The following is a 21,560-nucleotide window of genomic DNA, read 5'->3' on the forward strand; positions in this document are numbered from 1 at the left end:
CATTTAATAAATGATGGCATCTTATATTTACACACTGCTTGATAATCTTTTTGGGGGGTGTTTTATTATTTTAACACTATTATAGAGTAGAGGTCTTGGAATGTGGTAAAACGGGCTGAATGCAATATGCATTTTAAAAAATTGAACTTTTAGAAATCATTTGGAGAGAAGTCCTTTCCATTTCCTATATTAACTGATGGTATGATACTGTATAAATCACAATCTATATAAGCTTCAGTCTCCTCATCTGTAATTTGGGGATAGTGACGTTTGCATCAAATATGTTTACAGAGTTGTTAAAATATCCCTTATTTCAATTTTGTTCCTACATACCCTTCCAGTTTGAAGGGTTATTAGAATTTAATATGACTTCCCTTCAGAAACTCTCTATTCCAGGCAATCTAGGCTGGTAAGGTGTTCTGCATATGTGAATTCTATTGCCTTCCTCCCTGCTTTCACACACACGAATGGTCCCTGATGTATGGAATCCTCTCTCTCTTTGCTTCTGCCTTATGGAATCCCTAGTTTCCTGCAAAGCCCAGGTGTCCCCTCCTATATAAGACCTTTCTAGTTATTAGCACTTTCTCCCTCTTAACATTACTTTGCACTTAGTCATATTTGGTATATATTGTATTTTCCTGTCTCCCTGCCCCTTATGAGAGAATGTAAGCCCCCTGAAGGTATGGATGTTTATTCTGGTCTTTGTATTTTGTCTTTGCACATAGGTTTAAACGTTTGTTGAACTGAATTAAAGCCATAAAGAAGTATGAGTTATGAAATGTCAATTATGATTAATTACTCTGTAGCACATTGTAAATATTATACAACATTTGCTGTATACTTTGAAAAGAATGTTTATCTTCTAAAGTCTGTGGTTTGGATTTTCCTCCCTTCCTCTCCTCCCTCCAGCCTTTTCTGTTTCTGTTCCCAAAGAGAAATATAAAGCACGTTATGGCAGCAATGTGACTATGGAATGCAGTTTTCCAGTGGGAGAAAAATTAGACCTAAGTGCCCTGACAGTCTATTGGGACAAGGAGAACAAGTTTCTTGTGAAATTTGTTCATGGTGAAGAAGACATCAAAATCCGAAACAGCAACCCAAGATTAAGGCATTTGAATGACCAATTATTCAAGGGAAAATCTCTGCTTCATATCACCAATGTGAAAGTAGAAGATGCTGGGGCTTATCGCTGCCTTATTGGCTACGGGGGAGCTGATTACAAGTGGATTTCTTTGACCGTCAAGGGTGAGAATGCTCCATAGCTAAAAGAAGAGGGTGTTTGCTTTTTCACCAAAAAAACCCCCAAACATAAAAATCCCATGATAATAGGGTTAACTTCTACATTGAAATGCAATTGGGAAATGCAGCTGGTAATTTTCAAGACAGCAGTTTCAGTAGAGTGATGGTGGGAAAGGAAACTAGATTGCAAAGAACTGGGAAGTGAGCTACTGATGAAGTAGAGGCAATGAATATAGGTTACTCTTTCTAGAAGTTTAGCAGTAAAAAGGAGAAAAAGAGTTAAAACTGTATCTCTGGATGGAGGCTGGTGAAAGCAATGGTTTTTTGGGATGGAGCATGTAGTTATGCTGGTAAATGCTTAAAAACTAGCTCTCTGGGGGCAGCTAGGTAGCTCGGTGGATAAAGCACTGGCCCTGGATTCAGGAGGACCTGAGTTCAAATCCAGCCTCAGACACTTGACACTTACTAGCTGTGTGACCCTGGGCAAGTCACTTAACCCTCATTGCACTGCCCCCCCCAACCCCCCCCCAAAACTAGCTCTTTGGAAATGTAAGATACATTATTTTTTTGAAAGATACATTATTAACGTTTTTCTCTATCACTTTCTTGTCTAGACAATCAAGAAACTAATAAATCAAGCCCTGATTTGTAGCATTTCACAGATTGAACTGGCTCCAGAACATCCCTGGATGAAGGAGACTTGATAATACTTAAAAAGAGAGAGAAAGTAGCTAGAGGAAATAGAGAAGGTGCATCAGAGAAGAGGGATAACCAATGAAATAAGACCTGTAAGGAAGCATAAGAGTATAGCATCAAGAAACAACTTGAAGTATAGGAAAGAAAAATTATACCTATAGTCAAGAAACCTGAGTTCAAATATTAGCTTTGATGTTTACTAGCTGTGTGACTCTGGGCAAATCACTTAATTTGGGGGACTTCAGTTGCTTGTTTCATCTGTAAAATGAGATAATTTTTAAGGTCCCTTCTAGCTCTAGATTCTATAATTTTTTGACTTTATAGTGAAATCAATCAGCATAATTTGGTGACTTTCTCCAGCAGCCCTCAGCAACTGGAGAGTAAGAACAGATAAGGTGGGTGGTGGGGGATTTCCTAGAAATGGGGATTAGTAGGATGGAACCTCAAAAAGTCATGTAGTTGAGAGCTTGTGCCTAGCACATAGCAGGTATTTAATTAATGCTTGGTTTTTCCCCTCATTCCTTCCTTCCTTCTTTCTTTCCTTCCTCCCTTCCTTCCTCATTTCTTTTCTTCTTTCTCTCCTTTTTTCTTTCTTCCACCAGAAAGTTAGAGTGGCATACAAGAAGCACAATGATTCCGCATTGGACTAATAGAATGAAGAGAATGAGAGAGCAGCCAACATTACACTGTGTTTCTAGGAATGTCATGCCTTTAGAGTAGGGGGGATCTTGACAATTTTTTGTGTGGCTGACCTCGTTATGTCTAGTGAAGTCAGGATTTGAACTAAGGTTTCCAGATTTGCTCCTCATAGGCAGGGACCACTTAATTTTTGTCTTGCATCTCCAGCACCTAGCACAGTACCTGGTACATAATAGTAGAAATTCTCATTTATTGATTGACTTGAAATCCACTGTTTTCCCCACAACTCAATGTTTCCAATGTCAGTAATAGAGACCTAACTACTTTCAAAGCAATTTTTTTTCATTGTTGGACAGCTCCAAGTATTAGAAAGATACTTAGTTGAGTTAAAATCTGCTTCCTGTTCCAAGTCCTACTTTTGAGAAACATTTTTTTTAATATGTGATAGCCTTTTAAACATTTGTACACAGCTATGGTTTTTTTTCCATTTATCAAATTATATACACCAACTTCCTTCTATCACTGATTCAAAAATATGTAATTAAAGAGGTGATACAGTGGATAGAATGCCAGGCCTGGAATCAGAAAGACTCATATTCCTGAATACAAATCTGGCCTCAGACACTTCCTACCTATGTGACACTGGAGAAGTCACTTAACCCTGTTTGCTTCAGTTTCCTCATCTATAAAATGAGCTGGAGAGTAAAATTGCAAATCACTATAGTATCTTTCCCAAGAAAACTTCAAATGGGGGCATGAAAAGTCAAACACAACTGAAAAATGATCGTACAATAACAAACAATTCAACAAGAGGGAGATTTTGAAATAAAAATACAAAGCCTTAAAGGGTGGGATTCCCCAAAGGTCCAGTTCCTAAAACAAAATGATCCTAGGGTTAGTGGAAGTGAATTCTTTTCATAGCATTATGAGCCAGGTCATTGACCTGGCCTAGATTTTAGCAAAGCATTTGATAAAGTCTCTGCTGTTTCTGTGGAAAAAATGGGGAGACATAGACTAGGTAATGGTACTAATGAATTAGAAACTGAATGAATAATCAGACCAAAGAGTAGTCTTTAATGACTTGATATTGTCTTGAAGAGAGAACTCTAGTGATCCTGAACAGTTGCTCCAATGATTAGATAAAGGCAATAAAGGCCTAATCAACCAGTTGACAGATGACATAAAGTTAAGAGGAACAACTAACACATTGGATGACTGAATAAGGATCTAAGAAATATCTCAACATGATGAAAGTTGAGTGAAATCCGATAATATGAAATTTATTTAGGATATATGTAGAGTCTTACATTTGGGTTCAAAAAAATGACTTCACAAGGACAAGATGGGAGAAGCATGGTCAACAATAGTACATCTGAAAAAGAGCTGGGAATTTTGATGGACTGCAAGGTCGATATGAGATAAAAGCATAAAATGACAGCTAAGAGAGTTATTGCAATATTAGGCTGCTTTAAGAAGGGCATAATAGTCTCTAGGACTGGGATGTTGTACTCTCCCCTTGTCATAATACATATCATGGTCTGAATCATGAATTCACATTTTGTTAAGGAGAGTGATAAGTTGGAGAGTATCCAGAGAATAGGGATTGGGGTGGCAAAAGGTTGAGGAACTGAAGGAACTGAAGATGTCTGGCCTTGAGAAAACTTAGAGTGGGACATAGTTTTCTTCTAATATTGAAAAAAAAAGATATTTTATTTTGGCCTTTCTTTGTATCCTCCGCACTTAGTACATTGCCTGGCATACAGTAAGTACTTAATAAATGTTTATTAGAAAGATTAGGGGGCAGCTAGGTGGTGCAGTGGATAGAGCACCGGCCCTGGATTCAGGAGGACCTGAGTTCAAATCCAGCCTCAAACACTTGATACTTACTAGCTGTGTGACCCTGGGCAAGTCACTTAACCTTCATTGCCTCACCAAAAAAAAAAAGATTAGGCTTGTTTACCTTGGTTCCAGAGGATTAGATTAGGAGTATTAGGAGTATTGGTTAGAAGTTTCAGAAAGGCAGGCTTTGACCCATTATAAAGAAAAAATAGGGGCAGAGACTGTACATGGGATTTCTTTGATATAGGAAACTTCCAGATAAGGAAACTTTTTCTACCTATGCAGGTTAGCACCTTCCCAGAAACTTTATTATTTTAGAGAGGAGCCTAGAGCACTGAGAGGTGAAGTGACTTGGTTGGGGTTACACAGCAGTGTCAGGGGCTAGACTTCTTAAAATCTATGTCTGCCTGGCTCTGAGGTCAGCTCTCTATCCACTATGCTAGTTAACTGCCTCTCAACTGCTATACAAATATAAAAGAGGCTGCCTCAGAAGAGGGCAGCGAGGTGGTGCAATGGATAGAGTGCCAGACTTGGAGTCAGGAAAGACTGGAGTTCAAATCCGCCCACAAACACTATCTGGACACATCACTTAAACCTGTTGCCTTCAGTTTCCTCAACCATAAAGTGAGCTGGAGAAGGAAATGGCAAACCACTCCAGTATCTTACTAAGAAAAACCCCAAATGGGGCCCTGAAGAGTCAAACATGACTGAAACAAATGAACAACAAAGCCTCAGGAGAGGCAAGAGGGCTTCCTTCAGTGTACATCTTTAAGAAAAGGCTGGATGACTATCTGTTGGGTAGATAATAGAAAAGGATTCTCATTCAGGTAGGGATTGGACTAGATGTTTTCTGATGTCCTGTCTAACTTGGCCAGTCTCTGATTCAAGGATGCATGGGATGTTTCAGAGGTAATGCAAGGGGTCCATGAATCCACATGCACATGAAGAATTGTCATTTTGATGCTTATGCAGCTCTACAAAATAAAATACCTTCATCTTATTGCCTACACAATTTTTTAAAGTCAAAAAAGACCCTTCCATTTGAAAAATTTGGAAACAAGCACATCACAAGTAAAACTTGAGGTAGCATAGTAGGCCTGTTACTTTACCATGGGCTGACAATTGAGTTCATATTGGCAGTGATAAAAATGGTATAGTGGGGACAAGGAAGAATGAGGAACACAAATGTGGAAGATAGATAATTTTCAAAGTAAAGATTTTGTAGAATCATAAACTTTATTGCAAAATCCTTTATAGATGATCTCATTCAACCCTTTTCCAAATCATTAATAATAACAATAATACTCATTGATTGATGAACCTTGTCTATTACAACTACAATAAATAATCATCAATTTCTACTTGAAGACTTTCAGTTGTCAGGAAGTTCTCCACAAGGCTACCCATTTCTAATTGTTAAAAAAGCTTTTCCTTATGTTGAAGGAAAATCTACCTCTTTTCAATTTCTACCTATTGGTGTTATCTGTACCTCTGGAGCCAGTCTAGCCTTTTCCACTTGACAACCCTTCACATTTTTGAAGACAGTTATCATATTCCCTCCTCATTATTTTTTCTCCAGATTTAATATCCTTGGTTCCTTTGGTGTGGTTGCAGATCCTCTCACTGTCCTTATCATCATTTTTAGACCATGCCCCAACTTGTCCATTTTTTTTTTAGATGGGAATTTTCATTGGTATAGGGAAATTCTGGTGAGGAAACTCCCTCTACCAAAGCAGATGAGTACCAATTCTGCAACTTGATGTCTTAGAGAATTGCCTGGGAAGTCGAGAGGTTAAACAACAAAAAGAGAATTGCGCAGTTTTTAGTCAATCTATAAACTTTACCTTATGGGAAGACCAGGTCAGAAGCCTCAAAAAGGGAACAGGCATGGGTAGGTTATGATCTGCATTGTTGGAGGGAAGTGGTACATAGTAGGTGCTTAATAAATGTTTGTTGACTCAGCTTGACTTGAAGTAGATATAGATGAGATCTCATGTCAGGTTTTAGTTTGCTAATATCCTTTTTGTGTATTTACTACCAACCTACAAATTCATGTGCATACATTTGGCATACTGGCATGCCTGGTCCATTATCTATGCATACCAACGTGTATCTGAGCATATGTTGGTTTCCTCCAGTAGAATGTAAATTCCTTAAGAGCTGGGACTTTTCTTTTTCATTTTTGTCTTTGAAATCTGGTATCTTATGCAATTCTTGGAACAAATCAGTAGGTACTTCATAAAAACTTGCTGATTAGATGAATGAATAAAATCACATTTATCATTCAAAACAATTCATTATTGTCATGTTACACCATGGTCTTGAACCAAGCTTACCATCTCCTAGATCCTGAAGATCTTTTCTTTTTAAATGAAACACTTTGTAGTCCTATCACCTCCAGCCTATATCTATTTGCATAAGGTTTTGGTTTGATTTGGGCTTTTGGTGGGTTTTTTGGGTTTTGGGGTTTTTTTGGTGAGGCAATTGGGGTTAAGTGACTTGCCCAGGGTCACACAGCTAGTAAGTGTTAAGTGTCTGAGGCCGATTTGAACTCAGGTCCTCCTGACTCCAAGGGCCGGTGCTCTATCCACTGTGCCACCTAGCTGCCCTGGTTTGATTTGGTTTTTAACCAAGAGCAGTGTAAGATAAATCTGAAAAGGTAGGGTAGTGGCATATTGTCATGGGATTATGCCAGGTTAAGGAATTAGAAATTTACTCAGTATGAAATAATAGCTAACAGTAGCTGGCATTTATATAGCATTTACTATGTGGCTGGCACTGTGCTAAGTGCTTTACCATTTTTATCTCCTTTGATCCTTACAACAACCCTGGGAGGGAGGTGCTATCATTACTCGCATTTTACAGATGGGAGGCATCAAATGGCTTTGAGCAGAGGAGAGGCAGGATTAGATGACCTTTTATCTAATGTGCTGATCTGGAAAGCTCTGCATGCTTCGGTGCTTTAGGAGTTAGTTTTACTATCCAGGGAAGTAGAGTTATGACTGCCTATATTTATGTAAATTATTTTACAGTAATAGTCAAAATTCTCTTCCCATCACTGCAAATACCTGGTGACATGCATTTACCCATTAGGGGAAGTTTGACTTACCACGGGATTTTAAGTGTAGATATCTCGAAAGTGATAATGAAACTAGCCACAATCTAGTTCTGTATTAACTCAGTTATGGTCATTTCTTTGGTTGCTGTGTACAAGTTCCCTTTGTCTTTTCCTACCTCAAATAATTGACACCGAGGGTAGTAGAAAGTAAGGGAGTTTGGAGAACTGAGTTCAAATATTAGCTAATACTAACTAGTTGTTTGACCATGGGCGACTCATCCACTGTAAGTTTCCTTGTTTTACAAACGAGGCCCCTACATCACAGTATTGTGATGAGGTGAGTGCCTTACAAACCCTGACATGACATAGAAAAGCAAATTGTTCATAGTAAACTGTAGGTATAATTATTCCTAATAACTGGACTCCTTGCAAGTTGTCAAAGAAAATAAAATGGTGACCCAATGGAGGAATATTTTAGGATGCCACATGAGGTGTATGTGCCTTTCAAAGAGTAATTATTGCTTTATTATTCTAAATAAGGTAAATTATCCTGAATGATCTAATAAAGTGAATTATCACTTGGCTCTCAAAGATGTATTCCTTCCCCAAAGGATTAGGCTTAGTAAAAGAATGAAGCTTATTTTCATAGTATTTAGAGCTGGGTGTGACCTTTTAGATAATTTTTTTCAATATGCCCCCCTTTTTTTGTAGCAGAGAAAACAGATCTGGAGACAGGAAGTGACTGGCCTGAGGTCATCCAAGTTACTTGTAAATACCACAGCTGAGACTGCTCAACTTGGGTGATGATGATGCCATGACTGTGAAGGTGCTTTTCAGTGTAGGAGTGTGTGAATTTAAAGGCCAGTCTCAAGCAACATACACCCACAAGATGGTGCCATAGAAAGACCTCTAGATTTGGAGTCAGAAAACATGGGTTGGAATCACAACTGCCAATTACTATCAGTATTAACTTGGACAAATTGCTCCCCTTCCTTGAACCTCAGTTTTATTCTATAAAAGGAGTGGGAGGGGCAGGTAGGTTTCACAGTGGATAAAGCACAGGCCTTGGATTCAGGAGGACCACAAAAAAAAAAAAAAGGAGTGGGAGAGATCTGAGGAGTTCTAAGACCCCTTTCAAGCTCTAAATCCTATGATTCTCTAGGATTTTACCCAAGATTTGTATGTTTTAGGAATGTATCCAAAGTTGTTTATTAATCAGAGACCTCGAAGCAGCTTTTCTTTGCGTTTGTAAATCAATATTATTAATAAAGTGCTATATACACAGTATGCATTTACATAATAACACTTCTGTAAATCACAGAATCACAGGAATTTGAGATTAGGAAGGGACCTTTATGTCCATCTAGTCTAAACCATATATGTGTAAAGTGGCCATTCAATTTAATTTTGTTGTTCTTTCCATTTTTGTTTCTATTGTTACATATTTGTTTTATTTCATTTTTTTTTTCAGGGCAATGAGGGTTAAGTGACTTGCCCAGGGTCACACAACTAGTAAGTGTCAAGTATTTGAGGCCGTATTTGAACTCAGGTCCTCCTGAATCCAGGGCTGGTGCTTTATCCACTGTGCCGCCTAGCTGCCCCACTATTGTTACATATTTGTGTACATTATGCATATTATTTTCCTGATTCTGTTTATTATATCTTGTATCAGTTCATACAAACTTTTCATGTTTTCCTATTTTCATCATATTCATAGTTTCCTACAACATAGTAATATTCTATTACATTCATGTACTTGTTTAACCATTCTGCTGGGCTATGCTTATCTACTTTGTTTCCAGTTCTTTGGAACTACAGAGAGTGCTTTTGTTGTACATAGAGAGGGTTTTTCTTTTTTTTTTTTTTTGGTCACTTTTTGGTCCTTGGGGTATGTGCCTAACAATGAAATCTCTGGGTCAATAGATATGGACATTTTAGTTCCTCTCTTTACATAATTCCTAATTGCTTCCCAGAATTGTTAGACCAATTTATAGCTAAATCAACAGGGTATTAGTGTGACCTGTCTCTCCACAACTCCTCTAATTTGCTTGCTTTTATCTTCTGCCCATTTTATGAGATGAAACCTCAGAATTGTTTTAATTTGTATGTTTCTTGTTATCAGTGATTTCAAATGTTCTTTCTTATGGTTAATAATGTAGTTTATCGTTCTTTTTTGAGAATTTTTCTGTCCATATCCTTTGACTTTTGTTCTTCCATATTTCTATTAGTTGCTTATATATCTTCCTGGACATCTCTATACTATGTCTTCTTATTGATGAGATCACAAATTGGGCCTTCATTTCCACCTTCTTCCACTAGAACCTTGGATTCCACGTCCAGAAACATTTCAGGCTCTGATGAGAAAGTTTTTAAATTTTCTTGCTTGAATACAGGCCTTCAACTCATTTCCCAGACATCTCCTTGCTGTCTGCATTTTACTCTATGACATCTGAATGAAATGAAGACTTAGCATTCTCTGTTGGCCTTTTGTGGTTAAATTACTTATGTGAGGAAGGAAATAAATATTAGAGATGGAGAAACCTGCACTAAAGTCCTACTCCAATGCCCCATTTTGGCATGGAAGTGACCTTGGACTTCCTCTTCTGGGATATGCCAGTGAAATTTAAAATCTGCTGGGCCCTACCAACTTGGGAAGGCTTTGGATTAAGATCTGGTGACAGAATGTTAGATGGAATGTCTGTCATATGAAGACAGGCCTCATTAAATATGGAAAGGCTCACTATGAGAAGGGTTTTCTATTCAGGAATGCTTTTCTTAATTTGGTCATCACAATTCATGAAACTGTCTTCTTAAGGCTTCCATCTTTGTTGGGAGAAAGGAAACATGTGAAATCAGGGGTGCTAGAAGTCTAAGAATGTAAGCAAAAAATAAATCTCAAAATACTTTATACAATGCAGTCATTCAGCTAGCATAAATTGGAAGGGACTCAGCCATCTATTCCAATTCATATTCAATGAGTCTTTTTTATTTTGTGTCTTCAAATAGAGGCCTGATGACCATTTTTCCTCTATGGTATTATATGAATTCTTTTTGGGTATGGATTCAACTAGGCTTTTAACTTTTAAGTCTCTTCAAACTTCCAAATTCTTTAATCCTGTCCCTACAACACATTAGACGTATGGGCATCCAGTCTTCCCTTGAAGGCCTCCCACAAGAGGGAACCCACTGTCTCTTGAAGGAGAGCTAGTCAAAAGAGGCAGCTAAGTAATGCAATGAGTAGTTGGAGTCAAGAAGACCTGAGTTTAAATTCTACCTCAGGTATTTGCCAGCTGTGTAACCCTGAGCAAATTATTTGACTTCTGTTTGCTTCAGTTTCTTCATCTGTAAAATGGGGATAATAATAGCACCTACCTCTTAGGGTTGTTGTGAGGATCAAATAAGATAATATATGTAAAATGCTTTGCAACTGAAGTGTTATATAAATGCTAATTGTTATTATTATACTTTTGACCAGCTCTAACTATTGGGAAGTTTTTCAAATTTACATTTGAAATCTGCTGATGCAAACTGAGATATCAGGGTCTAAAAATGATGAAACTGCCTTCCTTCAGGTTTATAAACAATTTAATTATTTTAAAAATCAAATTATATTCCAATCAATATTCCAATGGATCTGTGATCTTATCAACAAAAGGATTCACTCCAGTGACACAGAATATAGCCCATAGATATTCCCACTTTCCATGTGACTTTAGACTATGTCCTTCCAGAAAGTCACCTCAGGGGAAGGGGGTGGGGGTGAAGGAGAACCATGTTTTAGATTGTGAGTATGCCAGTGGACCATAGAGACTGACCATTTAGTTTATCCCTCATTCTTGCTTTATGACTCTGTGGAGCTGTATCTAATTCTAATCAAGTTAATCAACATATAAACAGGATAATAAAGTACCCACTTATGTACCAGGCCCTGTGAGAGACACTGCAAATACAAAGACAAAAATAAAAGGGTGCCTGCCTTCAAACAGCTTATATTCTATAATGAATTAAAATACTGATTTTTCCCCTTTCTTCATTCCTTAGCTCCATACAGAAAAATAGACCAGAGGATCAAAGTGGATCCAGTCACCTCTGAATATGAACTCACATGTCAATCAGAAGGTTATCCTAAAGCAGAGGTCACCTGGATAAGAGGGGAACAGGATCTAAGTAGCAAAGCTATTGTGACATATTCAATTGGACGGGAAAAGCTGTTCAACGTGACAAGCACTCTCAGAATCAATGCAACAGCAAATGAAACTTTCCATTGCTTGTTTCAGGAAAAGGATACCGGGAAAAATACTACAGCTCAGTTTGTCATCCCAGGTATGCTTCAGAATGTGTCCCACTGTCTTCCAACATGAGAGAACACCCATGTCCAATGCCCTTTTCACTGCCTAGTACTGCCTATTTTATGGATTACTTTCCCTTCCTTTTCCCCATACAGTGATAAATAGGGCTATAATGAGTCAATGTGCACAGAAATGCTTTGAAAAGTCATGATTTTTCTTTGTATACCAGGCAATTTTATTTCCAGAAATGGATAACATCACAGCCACCCCCATTTCTACTGTTTGGTGGAAATCTTGGGCCCTGGTAGGGGTTTAAAGAATATGAAATAATAGGTAGGGTTATAGTGGGAAGAGCACTGAATTTGGAGTCATAGAACCTATATTAGAATCCTAGTTCTGGTCCTGTGCAACCTTATGCAAGTTATTTTCCCACCCAGGGTCTCAATTTCCTCATCTGTAAAATGAGAGGTTTGGACTGGATGCCTCTAAGTTGGCAGTTTTAGCACTGTTCCATGTTGCCTCAAGCTATGACTTAGGAATAGTGAGTTGTTCAGGATGGGGGATACAGGGTTGAGTCCTTCTGTCATGGGAATATTGGTAATATTTAAAAGTTTTTATTTCTTCCTTTTGGCATATGTAGTAGTTTAGGGATTTATCATCAGGTTTATGCAAATTGCATGTTTGTTAACATTTCAGACTATTTCTGTGCCTTGTCTTATCTTGTTTTTCCTGTGCTGACACAACCCAAGGGTTATGATACTTTACTCCCTTACTGAGATTGGTTGTGATGTTTAAAATTTAATGTGTGGTTGCCTTATTCCTGTCCCAAATGTAGGGAAAATTAGATAGGGTTTACTTATAAATTAGAAGCTTTAGCACCAGTTTTGGGCATCAAGCATTTATTAAAGTATACCAGGTATTAGTAAAAAGAGAACACCTGGGTCAGAAAATTAATAAAAGGCCTATTTAGCCTAGAGTTCCAGCCTGTCTTGGTTCTTCCTCAAGTCCTCTTCCACCAGCCTGTTTGAGAGATGAATTGCCAGTCACAGCTTTCTCTCAGTCCAGAGGAGAGGCAGTCCATACACACTACTTCAAGCTAATTGGCTAGCATCACCCAAATCCATTGGTTCACTTGACTTGAGGGTAGTCTGGTGTTGAAGCCAGAGTCCACAGCCTCTGAGAACATTCCCTCTTGAGAGTCAGGCAGGTGTGGTATAAATCAAGTCAACTTTAAGTGAATCAATAAGCAAAGTCATTCAATCCAATCAATCCCAATCAGTCCAAATCAATCCCTTCCAGCTGGGGCCTTTGGGCTTTGGCAAAACCCATTATTTTCTTACAGACCTCCCTGTGCTTCATTAAGAAACATAGTTTCGGGGCGGCTAGGTGGCGCAGTGGATAAAGCACTGGCCCTGGATTCAGGAGTTCCTGAGTTCAAATCCAGCCTCAGACACTTGACACTTACTAGCTGTGTGACCTTGGGCAAGTCACTTAACCCCCACTGCCCCACAAAAAAAAAACAAAAACAAGAAACATAGTTTCCTTAAATGAAGCAATAGCATTACAGATACTTATGACTAACAACGTAAAGGGAAATTGAGTGACACATTGACAAAAACTAAAGGGGGCAGTCCCCTTTAGTAGGTGGATATTACAAATAAAAAAATACTAAAGGGGACAGTGCCCTTTAGGAGATGGATATTAAAAATAGTATATGCAATGGGAAAAGGAAAACAGGAAAATGTCCATTTAAGTCTTTGGAAGTCTTTTCTCAGATGATTCTTGGGATGTCATCTGGGTGTAGTTGTAGAGTTAAAGTCTTTCAGGTGTGGATGCTGATTATAGAAAGTCTCAGCTGGAGAGTTTCAGGTGTGGTTGTAGAGAAGTCTCTCAGGTATTTCAGATACTGATGATCAGCTAGAAAGTCTCCTCAGCTGGAAAATTTCCTACAAAATTGATCTTAATACAACTTTAAGTAGTTTTGTCAATAACTAAATCAAAAAATGAGAATTCTCAAAAACATATGTCTAAGGAGATTCAGAATCTTTTTAGAGATTTTACATATGAAACAGATATAATAAAGACAAAAACTGAAACTTTTTAAAAAACTTAATATTACTGTAAACCCCCCTGTGGAGAATAAGTTGAGAAGATATAATATAAAACTTGTCAGATTAATTTCAATTATAATAACTTCTAACAAAAGTGGGTGTCTCCTTAAGTTACTTTCAAGAGAGTCCATAAGTTATGTTGGTATACCCTTCTTTAATACAGGGCTAAGACAATTGTGATATAAATTAAGAAAAGAATTTTTATTTTTGTTTCATCACTTTTTGCATCATCTGTCTAATTATCCTCATGCCATTATGAGAAATTAAAGAATCTAATATAACTGGTAACAAATGCCAAGGCCAAATTCAACATTGTATCCATCATAACATCTGAGATAATTATGAGATTACCATAAAAGAACAGAGAAGTAAAGGAAATGAACATTGCCAAACTTTGTGCCTCTGCAGTATATGGAAAGTGAGTCAGGCTTAATCAGGTGCATAGGATTGAGACATCCAAGACATCACTCATATAGGAGGGGGAATTGAAGCCAGGCGTAGAATGAGATGGCATAGCCGGCCAGCTGGTGCTATGTGGGAGGAAAACTAAACCAAGAGAATCCAACCTCAGCTCTTGCCAATGACCATTCTCTTGGCCTTTCCCAAGGTAGTGTAGTACCTGGATTTCGTGCATGTCACCTGTCCTGTGACAGTTCAATGCCTGCTCTTGTATGTATTCCTCTCATGAATGGCTGGCATCTTGGCTGCTCAAAATCTGATAACTCAGAATAAAGGCAATTAATGCCTCAAATGGTAAGTTCCCATAATCCATGGCTCATATGGTTTAACAACTGAGGATAATGATGACAGCAAAAAAAAAATGTGAATTTGCTTCATGACTCAGGATATAATATGCAAATCCAAATAACAACTAATTTCCATTGATGCATTAATAAGTAAAATCATATCACCTTGAGAATCAATGTAAGCCACCCATGAATCCCTTATTTTATATGTGTGTGTGTATATATATATATATATATATATATATATATATATATATATATATATATATATATATGTATGTATGTATATATAGCTTAGTAAAAATTATCAACATCAAATTGTCTTTGCAACAAATTAGCTTACAAATAAAATATTAGGCCTTCTAAATCATTTCTAGTTGTTACATTTTAGGAAAGACATTGATACTTGGACTGTCCAAAGGAGGGTGACTGAGATGGTGAAGGGCTTAGAGTAAATACCATAAGAGGATCATTGAAAGACCTGGGGATATTTACCTTGCAGAAGGGATTTGGTCAAGAGGGAAGGGGGTGAAGAGTAATTATATTCAAGAAGTATTAGAACTGTTGTTTTTGCTTAGTCCTGGAGGGCAGAACTAAAAGCAATGGGTAGAATTTGCAAAAAAAAGATCATTTATGCTTGATGGTAGGAAAACTTCCTAACAATTAGAGATGTCTGAAAGCACTTCCCCAAAGCTATGGTTCCCACTCGCTGGAGGTTTCAGGCAAAGACAAGATGACCACCTGTGAAGTATGTTTTAGAGCAGATTCTTGTTCTTGTGCAGGTTGGGCCCCGTGGTTTCTGAAATACTGTGATAACTCTGATCTTACTGGTTGTTGTTTTTTTTTAATTGATTTTCAGAGAAGATAGAACCGAGAACTTACTTTGGGATCTTAGCGGCGGTCATTTTCCTTGGAGTGATTCTGATGTTTCTCTGCTTTAGAAAAAAACATGGTATTACATTTTAAATTTAATTTACCTTATCCTTCTTTCCCTTTTTAACTATATCTTTATGGGGCTGAGTTTCTTTGGCTCCCTGTTCCTTCTTCTCACTCTGATTTTGCCAAGTTTTGCTCATTTAATTTCTGCTCCATTGGAGAGTGAGGAGTTATTGAATGGCTGCTTGTGTAGTAGATGATGAACATACAGAGCACACATATACATAATTCCTGTCTTCTGGCAGTTTACAATTCAAGGTTATGTGGCACATTTGTCACACACAAGGCCAAATTCTTGTTTAGGTAGAATAGGCATGATTTTTTAAGGAACAAAATGCATACAGTATTTCATAGGATATGGAGGTAGGAAGAGGTTCTTAATGATAATTGAGTCGAAACCCTTTATTTCACATAAAGGTAAATTGGAGAAGGTAATAAGTAATAAAGGAGGGATGTGAGCCCAGGACCAATGACTCCAAAGCCAATATTCCTTTTAGCACATAATATTCCCAGAACATTGCTATTCCTACCAACCAGTTTTGTTTCTTGCTTAGAATTCTTTCCATTAACTTTACTAATAGAGGAAGGAGGAAGGAGCCATTTGTCTTTAGAAGATCTTAGTTTAAATGCACATAGCTTGCTTGGAGTTCTTTGCCCATTAGTGTATTACTTCCTATTGGCAGATCAAGATTAGCTGGTTGATAATACGGGTTCTGAAGAAATACAGAACAGGTCAATTCCAGTGGAAACAGACTTTGAGTAGAATGGCATGAGAGCATTTAACTGTTCAGTGGTACACATAGGGCTTAAATCTGAAAGGCATCCTAGGGGTCATCTAGTCCATCCTCATTTGTAGAAGAGGCAACTGAGACCCAGAGAGATTGTGACTTGACCAAGGTCACCATGAAAGTACATAAGCAGAGAGAGAACTCCAAGTCATGTAATCTGTCTCCAAATCTAGTGTTCTGTGCTAGAATTGCATAAGACTGAAATCTGATATTGAACAGAGGGTGGGCTTGTAGTGGTGTATCTAGAGGATCTGAGAAGGGAACTGAGAAAGACAGGCTTTGCCAGCTTCTCTGTTTTCCCCAGGGTTAACCCTGATAATAAACAATTTATTTGCCATTTACAATATTGCACTGATACATAAAGGTGAAGTAAAATGCTGACCAATATCTAGTTTTGATTTCTTAATTATGCTTATAAGATGCATCCTCATACTGAGTTTTTTGGACAATGTAGAGTAAATATGACAAACTTCACAATTCAGATAAAACTCTGACATTTTGATTCCAAGCAACTATGTATTTTTTTTCCTGTGGAGGGCAATAGATAGTTTTAAATTTGTTTACCTCAGTGTTCAGTTTTATTCTTCCCACTGTATACAACAAACTCAGTAAATGAGTACAGGTAGACAATTTGACTTGCTCAAAGGATGATCTGTAGACCAGATTTTTCTCCAATCAATACTCTGAAAATTGAGATCCTATAAGATACTCCACATGGAAATGAAATGAAATGATCTGAACCCAAATATAGGGAAGTAGAAAATGGGAGGAAATTTTTAGTGGTTTTGTAAGAAATTCCCCCACCTTCCCCTTTGGCTTTTGACAATGTGGAAGAAGAGAAGGGGCAGGAAGATCAAATATTTCCAAACTTGGTCTCATCAGGTTTCCCATTAAATTACTACACAAAGGAAAATCTGAACAAAGACCTAGAAGATATTGTAACTGACTAGATTAATATATAGATTTTTTTTTGTTTTTGTTTTTTTGTTTTTGTTTTTTTTGTGTGTGTTTTTTTTTTTTGCAGGGCAATGGGGTTTAAGTGACTTGCCCAGGGTCACACAGCTAGTAAGTGTCTGAGGCTGGGTTTGAACTCAGGTCCTCCTGAATCCAAGGCTAGTGCCTTATCCATTGCGCCACCTAGCTGCCCCCTAATATATAGATTTTTACTAAGAAATATCCATAATCAGAGCCAGTATTTGCAAAGTTTTTAATTTCTAAGGTACTCTTGGGAAGGATCTAAGTGGGTCATCCAGCATTCTAGAACATGATACAGGGTGGAAAATAGAATTAGATACTTAAAGATGGCCCTTAAGAAAATCCATGGCATTTATTCAAAACAAAAAATATAGATACCACCTAAGCAATGTAGCACCCTGTACAAAACTTAGAAGGAAGGAGTCCTCAGGAGCACAACCTCCTCCCCTCCCCTATCTCCTTGTCAAACTTTTCTTGGGGATACACAATGTAAACCCAAGCTACTGCCTAGGATATATAGGTGTATCATATCAGAGGAGAAAAATAACCAAAATGTTTATTTTCTTTTAAAGTGAGAACAATAGACATAGAGAAAAATTGTCTTCCCAGATAACAACAACAACAATTTTCCAGTGAACTCTAATACGGTAAGTATAACTAAATTCTAAGTGGATTGGGAGAGAATGCTGGCCAAAAACATGCAAAATCCAGATGATTAATAATAATAGATGATGATGATGAGAATAACAACAATGGCAACAATAAGAATGGAAACTAATGTCAACCAAGATTTTTCCCTTCTTTGGTGGGGAGTAGTTAGGGAGTAAAAAGGATTTCTCCATTTCAATAAACCACAGGCGAATCCATGTATCATTCAAATTTACTCCCCCTTAAGGAACCACCTCTTTCTACCTCTCACACAGTATGAGAAGGAAAAATGGCTCTTTCATTGGGGGAGAGTTGAAGGAGGGGTACTGGAGTAGAGGAAGGAGATGGATTCCTTACCACTGAACCCCAATTGTTCTAGAAGCTGTTCTGTTCTAACAGTCTGCAGCTGAAATCTCCTTGCTTCAATTTCAGTGTCTCAGGGAACCAGTTTGAATTACGGATGGGAGGATATTTCCTTTCCCTCTGGAATTTATCCATTTGTAAAGAGAGGGAAAACTACTCATTTGAACAACCCAAGAAAGAAGTGTGGCCCTAGGTAAAGAACAACCATGGCCACCTCCCTCCTCTGTGCTTTGGCACAGACTGAAAAGCTTTTCCTCCTCAGCTATGCCTCTACCTTGTAGAACCCCAGAAGGGTGTGCCCTTCAAGACTCATCTCAAGTGCTGCTTCCTTCAAGAGGCCTTTCCTGATTACCTAAATTTGTTAGTGCATCCCTCAAAAAAAAAAAGAATACTATTTATTGTGTACATATCATATCTTTACTTATTTTCAAATATGACTAACACCTAAGGTAGAATGTAAGCTCCTTGAAGGAAGGATTTATCTCTTTTGTGTTTGTGGCAGCAATGCCTAGCACTGTGCCTAGGACATAGTAGCCCCTTGATAAATGCTTGGGAATAGATTGATTGATAGTTGGATTTATTTAGAAATTCTGTTCCAAAAACTAATCTTCTGCACTGAGCTCACATTTAAACTAGCAAAACTCAGTCTAAACAAGTTAGATTAATTGCTTATCTTGGGTCTAACATTCATTCTTTTTTTGTGGGTACATACAGAAAAGTGCTAACAATTTCATTATGGCATTGACACCTGCAAAAGAATATGGGCAGAAACTTTATTATATTTAGTCACCATGTTGGATGAGGTAGAGAAATGGAAAAAAAATGTTGGATGGAACTGAATTCATGAGTGCTGCATTTCAACCCTGACTGTTAGAAAGCTTTGTGAAATGGGCAGGACAGTGTACTTCTATGAATAACAGTATCCTAATCTGTAAAAATGAAAACATTACTTGTCCTAACTAGTGGGGGGAAATGTACTTTGTAAATGTTAAAGTGCTATGGAAATGTGAATTATTATTCTAATGGATTTTTTAAAGAGGCTAAACATTTTTAAGATTAAGAAAGAAATTAATATATATTCCTGTTTCCAATCTTTTTTGTTTGTCCTCTACAGATACAAATGCTGGGAAGGCATGAACCCAACATCTCAGCCTCTGATTTAAGCTTTTCCGTCCAGCCTCTTTGGAATTCCCTCAGTGTTGAGCACTGTCATAGAAATGTGCTTCAAATACCTCAGTTCCTGGGAAGGAAATAAGGGGAGAAAATGGTGTGATAGGGAAAAAAAAAGAAAGAAGGAAGACATAGAGAATGAAAGGGGAACAACCCCCATCTGTTTCAGAGGAGAGTTGAATAGTTTTTGGAACTATGCTCAAGAAATATTTCCAGCCTGCTTTGAGGAGAAAGAGTGAATGGTATCTTTGAGTGATGATACCTCTAGCCATTTATACAAATCTGTTGTTTGTGAGAGTCTCTGATTTTGAAGTTGCTCATTGCTCTGTATTGCTCTTTCTGTAACCTGGTACACAGCTCCTAGAACTATAAGTCAAAGTTCAAGTTCATTTATATAATATTCTCCTAGTTGATGAAGAATGATCATCAAGTAATCATTCTCCATCAATGAGGAGAGTGTTATGCAAATGGACATGGGCCCTGGGTTGCACACTTTATGAAGAATCTCTTTGTGTTAAGTTAAAGATTCAATTTGTGCTTTGCCCTTGACTCTGGGAAACCTGGTTACATGGTCCTATTTAAGTAGAAAATGTCACTCTCTATTTCAATTTTTGGGAGTCTTCTTGTCGTGTGAGTGTGGTCTTCAACACTTTCATTCCAAGAATGATTGGATGGGGTGGTTGGTTTTTTCCCCCTTGTTTAAAATTGCTATTTAAATGGAAGGTTTGCATCCAAAAAGGAAGTATCGTTATTATAGGATGTTGGTAAAAATGGGAAGGATGTGGGGAAACTTGTAGGTTGAGTATATGATTTTATAACATTTTAGATGATTTAGCTTCATTCTTCCTCTTAGAATTTCAAACTCTTTTTAAAGCTCAGCTCAAGAGCTGCCTTCCACATAAGGTCTTTATTGATTCCCCTCAGCTTCTAGTTTCCTTTTCTGCCTCCTGGCAGAAAATATTATTTTGAATATATTTTATATTATATACATATATATTTATGTATGTATATGTGTATAGAGGTATCTAGGTGGTATACTGTATAGTGTATAGCACTAGACCTGGAGTCAGGAAGACCTTAGTTGAAATCCAGCCTCAGACATTTACTAGCTATGTGACCACAGGCAAGTTACTTATCCTCTGCTGTCTCATTTTCCCCAACTGTAAAAAGGGGGTAATCACATTTACCCCCAAAATTGTAATGAGGCTCAAATGAGACAATATTGGTAAAGCACTTAGCAAATCTTAAAGCACTATATAAATGCTAATTATTGTTATATTTGTGTTGAAGAATGATGATGGAGATGATAATGATGATATGCTTCCTCCCTCAAGAAGACTCAAACTGAATGGAACTGAAACCTAGCCTACTGTGAGATCTTTCCCCTTCAAATGCTTTAGCTTTGACCTAATTAATCTCTCTTTATACCCACTCTGTTTACATACTCTGTTATCCAAGGATAGATGCTGCAATTTCTGACTGCATAATCTTGTGTTTCTGAAGACCACTGCCCTCTGTCAGGCGAAATTAGACCTTCTGTAGTCCATGTATATATTGTAGCAAATTCCTATAGACAACCTCTTGAGATACTTAATTTTCTTCTCTAGATCATTTCACAGATAAGGAAATTTAGGCAAACAGGGTTAGGTAACTTGCCCAGGACCACACAGCTAGCAAGTTTTTGAGGCCAGATTTAAACTCAGGAAAATAAGTCTTCCTGGCTCTAGTCCAAGCACTTTATTTCCTGTGCCACCTAGCAGTCTGGTTGGAAGGACAAGTACCCAAGTAATTGGTACAAGGGAGAATGAGGTAAGCAGTCTGTTGAGTTGTAATTCCACATTACTAACTGCCTTTTGGGCATCTCAAACGGATGTACCTTAGGCATCTCAACCTCAATATGTCTAAAAAAAGAATTTCCTTTGGAACTTCCTTATTACTGTACAAACTCTTATGACACTCAAGCAGATCTACCATCCTCCTAGTCATCTAGGCTCACAACCTAGTTGTCATCCTTGACTTCTCTCACTTACACGTATCCCATATATACAATGTGTTAACAAATC

General features: G+C 37.7%; 1 protein-coding gene across 1 annotated transcript in view; it reads left to right on the top strand.

The window, feature by feature from the left end:
* CD274 (CD274 molecule) overlaps positions 1–19,497 on the top strand; it is a 31,558-nt gene extending 12,061 nt beyond the window's left edge. Inside the window, exons 3-7 of the mRNA XM_043978841.1 lie at positions 910–1,245; positions 11,513–11,794; positions 15,477–15,569; positions 17,889–17,963; positions 19,442–19,497. Of these exons, the coding sequence (XP_043834776.1) occupies positions 910–1,245; positions 11,513–11,794; positions 15,477–15,569; positions 17,889–17,929 (752 nt within the window). The 3' untranslated portion in view covers positions 17,930–17,963; positions 19,442–19,497. The remainder of the gene's footprint in view (positions 1–909; positions 1,246–11,512; positions 11,795–15,476; positions 15,570–17,888; positions 17,964–19,441) is intronic.
* Positions 19,498–21,560: the final 2,063 nt, after the last annotated feature.

Source organism: Dromiciops gliroides, chromosome 1 (genome assembly GCF_019393635.1).
Source record: "Dromiciops gliroides isolate mDroGli1 chromosome 1, mDroGli1.pri, whole genome shotgun sequence".
NCBI classification, from domain to species: Eukaryota; Metazoa; Chordata; class Mammalia; order Microbiotheria; family Microbiotheriidae; genus Dromiciops; species Dromiciops gliroides.